The sequence below is a fragment of the Coffea eugenioides genome, chromosome 10 (assembly GCF_003713205.1).
Source record: "Coffea eugenioides isolate CCC68of chromosome 10, Ceug_1.0, whole genome shotgun sequence".
Lineage (NCBI taxonomy): Eukaryota > Viridiplantae > Streptophyta > Magnoliopsida > Gentianales > Rubiaceae > Coffea > Coffea eugenioides.
Genome location: NC_040044.1, coordinates 34933463 through 34941526, shown reverse-complemented (window position 1 = coordinate 34941526; position 8064 = coordinate 34933463). Strand labels below are relative to the sequence as shown.

At 38.0% G+C, this 8064-nt stretch overlaps 1 protein-coding gene across 1 annotated transcript; it reads left to right on the top strand.

Moving 5' to 3' along the window:
* The first annotated feature begins 732 nt into the window (after positions 1–732).
* Positions 733–4253, top strand: LOC113750745 (nitrate regulatory gene2 protein-like). Its single transcript, XM_027294685.1, has 3 exons — positions 733–963; positions 2332–2555; positions 3042–4253. The coding sequence occupies exons 1-3, from the start codon at positions 733–735 to the stop codon at positions 3844–3846; spliced, it is 1260 nt and encodes a 419-aa protein (XP_027150486.1). The 3' UTR covers positions 3847–4253.
* The last annotated feature ends 3811 nt before the right edge of the window (positions 4254–8064 follow it).

Below are 8064 nucleotides of genomic sequence, written 5' to 3'. Positions count from 1 at the left end.
CCACCTGGCTCAATTAGTGGCTTACTGAAAGCTGCTTGCAATATCCAATTTCTTTCAGATGTACTAACTTTGATTGCCCGTAATTAGGCTTGTTCTGTACTGGGGGCTGGAATAGCAACTGTCATTTAAACAGTTCTAGTCATTTGATAACTGCGCAGTTGAAAACTAAAGATGAAACAGGAATGCTAACTTGGTGTCTATAAACTTGAATTGTTTTCTGCAGGGACCTTTTTAAACCTGGTAGGTCAGTATTAATTTTCTCAGAAGTATCTAGGAAAGATAATGAGTTGAATCATGTAATAGACTTTCTTCTTTTCCTCAAATGTATCTGCTAAAAAGATCTGTTATGAATCTGTGGTTTTCATCTGATTTTGAGAACTTCGATATTCTAATGGCAGCATGAAGTATATGGCTTTCTGATTAGTATCTGTAGTGAAAAATCAATGGGTTGCTAATGACAGCATGAAGTATTCTGGTGTACTTAATAATTTCAGAAACATGTTCCTGCCAGATAAAGTATTTGTAAACAGATTTGTACATTACTAACCTGAATCAGTATTATTGATTATATTAATGTAGTTAATGAGCATCATAAAAGCTTGACTGCCTCATGTTGCTTCTCGTGCACACCACCTTATGTCAGAGTTTTGATTGGAATGGATAAGAAAAACGTTGTCACTTTGTCAGACTAGATATTTTCAGACCTGGTAGACATTTATGCTAATACAACTCATGTGTCTCTATACAGTGGTTTTATCCAGGATTCTATACCTGAGATCACGATCCTCGTCATCTTTATATCAATCATCTACAAGCTCCGTAAGATTAGCTGCTAAAGCAAATAAATTTGCAGAATCCTACTTTGGTGAACTTTGGAAGGACATTGAGTCAAAGCCAGGTAACCTTTCAGCTACTCTGGAGAAGCTTTATGCCTGGGAGAAGAAACTGTACAAGGAAGTAAAGGTAAAGTGTATAACCTCATCTTAAAACTTTTTATGACTTGAAGATTTTCACCTGAGTTGTCATATTGCTAAATGTCATGTTCTTTCCTTTATTTACTTATGCATTTTGACCACCCTTCAGAATTGACATGTTACAAGTTAATAATTTATTTGTTCCTGTATATTAACTTAGAGATTTACAATTCAAAAAAGGAGAACATGAGTAAATGCAAAACATGGTTAGAATAAAGACTGGTGCTATTTTGTGTGAACCTGTCAATGATGCGGTGCACTGTAGTAGGATTTCACGTTCAAGTTTCATTCTTCGTAAAAGTTTCCTTGATGACTATCTCTTTCTTATCTTGAATGACCAATGCATATCTTGATCCTACTTTTTTTTCTTCTGAAAAGTTCCAAAGAAGATATGTGGGGACTTGAGTCTTGTTCATGGTGGAAACAATACTATCGTCAAGGTGGCGTCTGAGAGTGCATAACATTTTATGATCAACTGAAAACAACTTCAAGCTTAGCTCTATGCATGAAATACTTGAATAGAAAAAATAAAAAAATTTGAAAACAATCAAGTTTTCATGCTTTTAAGAAAGCGCTTTTGCTTTTTGGTTGCAATATATACAAATAAAGGATAGTAAAGCATTAAATCAGATTCCCTTCTTGGTTGATTTTGTGTTATCCAGTGCCAACTGGTTCTCTCCATTTCGCTCTCTCAATTACATGTGTGTTTGTGTCAATCTGGATGTGTATGCACATATGTATTGTACTCATAGCTATCTATCATCAAACTGAATCTTAATGGAACTACAGCAGCAGCCAAACGCCTTCATTTATTTCTCTAGCTATGTACAAGAATATTTCTGTTTACATACATGTATGTTTTCTCTAGCTATATGCATATGTTCACAGCTATTGTTTTAGTCAGTTTTTTGAAACAGCGAAAAATGAAACTCATACTACATTCTATCCAAGTTGACTGGTTTTAATAAATTATTTTAGTGGCATTGGATTCAAGTTAAGATTCATAGACCAATCCGACCATTATTTTGGTCTACCTTTTGCTTAGCATGATTCATGATTTCGGTATTTTAGCTTATCAGTAGCTCTTTTATGTCGTTTATTCAGTGATTGATCAATCTCTTATTTGGAGTTTACTGATTTTCCCTGCAAAATTTGTGAAAAGACACTAGGGATATATTAAGGAAAAAACCAAACTTAATTGCTTCCATTAAGGGATAAAGTCTATATTTGTTAGGTCCAAGGCAATTAACATATCTTATTTCTTGGTACTTAATATTCACTGTGTATATGTACCCATATGGCTTCTGAATTTCTTTTTGATGTCGTTAAGTAACTAAAATTATTGCTTTGGTTTTAGGCTGAGGAAAGACTTAGGGTTATTTATGAGAAGCAGTGCAAGAAGTTGCAGATTTTGGATGAAAAAGGTGCCGAACCTAACAAAATTGATGCTCTTCGGGCTTCAATTAGGGTATTGGTGACAAAACTGAATGTCTGCATGAAAACAATTGATGCAATATCAAGCAGAATACACATGTTGAGGGACGAGGAGTTGCAACCACAAGTCGCTGACTTAATTCATGGGTATGTTCGTATTGAAGTACGTTAATATGATTTATGTTCAAACTCATATATTACTTCACCTTAGGAAGCACAAGTTAAATTCTTTGGCTGTGTGCTGGCACTTCATTCTTTCTTCTGCTCCTTATATGCTCCAACAAAAAATTTTTCAAGCACAAAACGGAAGGCTTATGGGAAAATTTGACTTTCCTGGCTGTTTTGGCATCCTGAGCAAGGTCATTAATTTTCACTAATGTCGTACGATTCCCAGCTTTGTGTTCTTTACTGCACTTCCATCTTTTGGGTCGCTTCATGCTGTTGTTGGTTTGATGTGCTTTTGTTTTCCTTCTTTGTGATGTGCTTTTGTTTTCCTTCTTTGGCACAAAGATGGTAGTAGCATTCATTAATTTTGTGGATGTTTGTTACCTTCAAATCTTTACTATTTCTTTAAATAGATTTAATAAGGATGAATTGTTCATCTTTATTAATTATTGGAATTATGATGGACAGGCTAATTAGAATGTGGAAGGCGATGCTTGGTTGTCACCAGAAACAATTCCAAGCTATCATGGAAAGCAAAACTCGCACTCTAAAGGCAAACACTAGTTTTCTAAAAGACTCAAGCTTGCGAGCCTCTCTTGAACTTGAGATGGAACTCCGGGCATGGTCTGATCGTTTTAGTGACTGGATCAAAACCCAGAAGTCTTATGTTGAGTCACTAAATGGGTGGCTTCTGCAATGCTTACAGTATGAACCAGAAGAAACCCCTGATGGACGTGCTCCTTTCTCCCCAGGGCGGCTTGGAGCTCCTCCAGTTTTTGTGATATGCCATGATTGGTATCAAGCAATGGAAACTATATCTGAAATCCGAGTAGCAAATGCGATGCATAACTTTGCTTCAAGTTTGCGGGAGCTCTGGGAAAAGCAAGATGAGGAGCAACGTCAAAGAATAAAAGCACAGGACCTCTCAAAGGATATTAAGGACCGACTGAAAACCATCCAGATGGAGAGAGGAAAAATACCTCGTGAACAAGATGCAATGTCAGACAAAACTGGTGTTTCTATTGTTCCATCAGAAAGTGGAATTTCACCATTGGATGATTTGACAGTGGACTTAGATTTGGTAACAAAGAAGTTGGCAGAGGAGAGAGCAAAGCACAAGACTGCCATAAAAATAGTGCATGATGCAGCTTCAAGTAGTGTACAGGGAGGTTTGGTTCCCATTTTCAAGGCCTTGGAGAACTTCTCTTCAGAAGCCCTGAAAGCACATCAGCGAGTAAGGTTTCGTGTTGATGGGGCAGAGTCAATAGGGTAGATAATCAGTTTTTTGGTCTGTGGGCTAGTTTCTTGCAACTTGAAAAGAGCCCCTGCAAAGCCCTTGTAGCAGTAATATATAGGGATGATTCTTCTAATGTTTCATTAGGAGAAATTTTTGGAGGTAGGTATAACTTTTTGTAGGGTTTTCTGACGGTTGTGAAACCATTTCTCCAAATCTGAAGGAGCAGGCTCTAGAGATCATTGTGGGAAAATCCAGCTAGTGTCTTAGTTTGAGATTTTGTAGATCACTACAATCGATGGGATTAGGTAAGATCTTGTACAGCTATTCATTGATTTATTAATTTCTTGTTCATTTAGTGGATGATTTACTGATAGGCTGTTCATGTGGGTAGATTTTGGGGTTGTTGTAGGGAAAGCTTAGAAGGTAGAATTTATCTTTAGTAGTTGAAAGAACCAAAATTTTGATTCTTAGTTGAGGATTTAACTTATTGCCAGCTTTTTTGTTTATTCATCCTCTGCTACCTAATTTTTTTCAATTGATTCTTTAAAAAAAAAATGTTATTTTTTGTTCAGTGCATGACTCAACAGAAGTATCTTGTGATTTTTGCTCAATGAGAAACTTAAATGGCAGTATGGCACCAACAAACGCTGTTTCCCTCTTGTATTTGATGAATATATTTGCATACATATTCATCTGCACTGTTTTCTTTTGTATCCATCTATAAAATGAGGATGCAGAATAGGCCTCCAGTTTTCTGTCCAAAATATGAGATGATCTTGGCTTTGTTTTTCCACTCACCTGGGCTATATGCTTGTGCAAAGCCCTTTAGTATACTGAGGTCCATCCCAAGTTATTCCTTTTGCCTGCCTAAGATCTAATGATCAGGTCCAGTTGAACTTGCAACGATTTCTCTCAGCATCTTCAGCCATGCCTGCGGAAGTGCCAGATTGATTTCGTGTTCTTAACAAAGGGAGGATCCTTCTCTTTTCCTCAAACATTCTGGAAAGTACTATTTGGAATCTCTCTGAAACCAACTTGTGGAAAGTGGTTTACGGTTGAGGACATCAGCTGTGTTTTCAGGTAAAAAAAAAAAGGAGTAGAAGCCAATCAATCTAGAGTCTTGTTCGGATTGAAAACTATTAGAAAAATGGTTTAGCATTATACTGTAACGTTTTTTGTAACGTGATAGAGAGACTAAAAATGGCTATTAGAACAAAACAAGAAAATCTGAAAAAACTCGACTATCTTGACACACTTTTAAGTTAGATCCACTGTGAAATACTCCCATAAGATCCGATGCCAAAAGAGGCTTCAGAACGTAAGGAGGATCAGGAAGCAAATTCACTCCCCTAAGCATAGGCTATCAGAAGTTGAAAGTGTGGCCAAATATTCACCTCGAACTGAACCAAAGTCACCCAAATTTAAGGATCATTTCTGGCGCTGGATCCCTGAGTAATAATATGCTTCTGGTACAGGCATATTACCACAACATGTTTCAGTTTAAAAAAAAGGAATATTTGAAACTACATGATGCTAAATGAAGTAAATAATCATACATTTTTCTTTCCCACAATTATAAAATCAATCATTAATTAGTATGAAACTTTAATTGACTGGCTAGAATTCCAAGCCCACTAGCTAATGTCCGACCAGAATTTTACTAGTTAGGTAATGGATTAGTCTCCAAGTCCCTACACCACATCACAACCACTAGTTTAGGAGCAAGACTCTAAGTAAAAACCCACCAATCAAATATCTAGTTATGTTCTAGTTTCAAACTTTCAGGTACTAATAATCTTTTAGTTTTCTTGGACATTACGTACTGGAGAAGAATTTTCCATCCCCTTCATGTGTTGGCTAAAACTTTGGTATTACAAATATATTTTTCTTCATTCTCATCTTTCTTTGATCAGTTACCGAATCTTTTATTTCCTTTTGATCTAAATAAGCACGCCTTTGTATCAAATCTTATCCATTCTTTGTCAAAGGTAGCCACCCCAGCAAGACCAATGAAATCTTCCCATGTTCCACTAGAAAATGTAGCCAAGCAAGAACAGTGCTTGTATATCCATGAAAAGATCTAAGTGGCTTCATATGTCCAATTAGGAGTGAACTTTCGTAGTCCATGAAAGACACATAAAATCATATGCAAATTATGCCCAAGTTACCTTAAACTTTACAATGTTGAATAAGGCAGAGCTGCCCCTTGGGTTGGCTCGGATGGTTTCGGGGTAGCCTAGTTACATTTTCTCCCTTGAATTCCTTATATTGCTGATGACAACTTGTGACGACCCCATCGCACCCAAAGGCGTACCAAAGGATTTAGCGGACCGTCTGCCTAGGTCGCGCCAGGACTCGAAAACGCAAAGTAATAAAAGCTATATAAACCGAAAAAGTATTATTCACAATATATACATTGGCAAAAGAGTTCTATTTACACCCTCAAAAGTAGATATCCAGACCACTACATCACCTTATGATAATGACCAAAATCAGAAAGTAGACCCGAAGAAGAGTCCTTACACGGATCACTATAACAAGAAGAACTAGCTTAATTGCCCTGTTATTACAAACTAAACCTAGGTATACTAGTGACAGTGCCAAAGAGTCTCCCGCGTCAGCCCCTGTTAAGGAAAACAAAGGGAAAAGGTAAGCTATAACCTTAGTAAGTAAACAGGGGTAAAAACATAAATAGCACATCAAGACGAACAATTACGTCACAAAGATGCCAAGTCAAAAGCAAAGGAAATAACAGCACAAGTTAAGGATACAGGTTGGCTCCAAAGCCAAGTCATTTGCCACGTGTAACCTCCTGTCGACACTCCGTCGACCACAAATAAGGGTCCGTAAAACTCCATTTGTACTTCCACCGTACCCTTTATCACCCTCACTGGCCAGTCAACCGTACAAAATGGCTCGAGCAATCAAAACGAAATTAAACTTAGTTCACAAACGTGGTGACCTCAAGACTAGGTTGGACTGATTTTGACCAAGCCCCGACCGGCTCGAATAGTCCGTCTAGGTCTTGAGATCGGGCTCCAAACTCATCATATTTCATAACTCACAAAAGTCACCCCGAGCAACAAGCTCAAGGGGTTCAGTCCCAAAACAATTCATATACACATGTCATGTATAAATACAGGTGCAAATTAGGGTTTAGGTTGAGTGTGATAAAGTACACCCTCGCCTAAGTACCCTTTCATCCACATTAAAGCACATAAGCGATTTATACATACAAGCGGCCCGAATACTTACGTAAAGAACAAGTATAGCAAAAGTGCGAAAATCACGTCGCGTGTGACAGCTAATAGGTCCCACTGGCTTCGCCTAGCCTGCTACCGTCTGCAATAGAAGGTTGTACCACATTATTCCACAAACAGCTACTAAAATGTATAAATCAAGCAAAATGGCAAAATGGACGCGCGCGCGCAGAAACGGCGAACGGAAACGGAAACGGCCGTCAAAAACGGAAACGGCAGATTTGCCACCCCAAACCGTTTTGACCATAAGTTAGGCTATGAATGTCGGATTAAGGTGTATGAGACACCGTTTCGAAGCTAAGAGAACGAGTCACAACTTTCATGAAGAATCAAGAGCTAAAATAGACCTCTTCATCATCAAAATAGACAAAAACAATAGCCACCAGAAACTGTCTTAGGCAATTCAAACAGTTTAGAGTGTTTGGATCGTTTTGTATGCTACCAAAGGCCAAATGCTCTGAAATTTAACAGTTAGACAGGTCACCCAAATCTCTACAACTTTCATGAAGGCCCTTCGACCCAGATCTCAACGGAACTAGAGCAAAAATGCACGAAACAGTCCCAGCAGTTTATGTTCAGGTTGTCGGGCAGGCCCTGTTTGAACGACCATAACTCAGGACTCGTAGATCCGAATCAAGAAATTCCAAAGGCGTTAGAAAGCTCAGTTGTAAGGCTATAACTTTTGTGTTTTGGGTAAAAGTTGAGTCAGCACGGATCCCAATGAAAAATGGAACCAAAGCTGCAGGATCGCACTGTCCTATTTTTTTTTTCTTTTCTGGGTTAGTTAATTTCCGCGGCGCAAACGCGTGGTCCAAATGCAAGCATCGCATGCAAGTTTTCTAACTATTTCCACACCAATACAACACACATACACCATCTGCTAATTGTTCTATAAGAAACCCGAAATTCCTTCCCCAACTTAACCTCAAAACCTAGCAAACACTAACCATATTCTTTGCTCTAACCTTACAAGCCCTAACTAACTTTGTCTATC

Bases quoted from the DNA above. Each gene is read 5' to 3' on its own strand.
- LOC113750745 (XM_027294685.1), top strand. From the start codon at position 733: ATGTGTCTCTATACAGTGGTTTTATCCAGGATTCTATACCTGAGATCA. The intron at 964-2,331 runs GTAAAGTGTATA...CTTTGGTTTTAG, and splicing joins AACTGTACAAGGAAGTAAAG to GCTGAGGAAAGACTTAGGGT. The intron at 2,556-3,041 runs GTATGTTCGTAT...TATGATGGACAG, and splicing joins GTCGCTGACTTAATTCATGG to GCTAATTAGAATGTGGAAGG.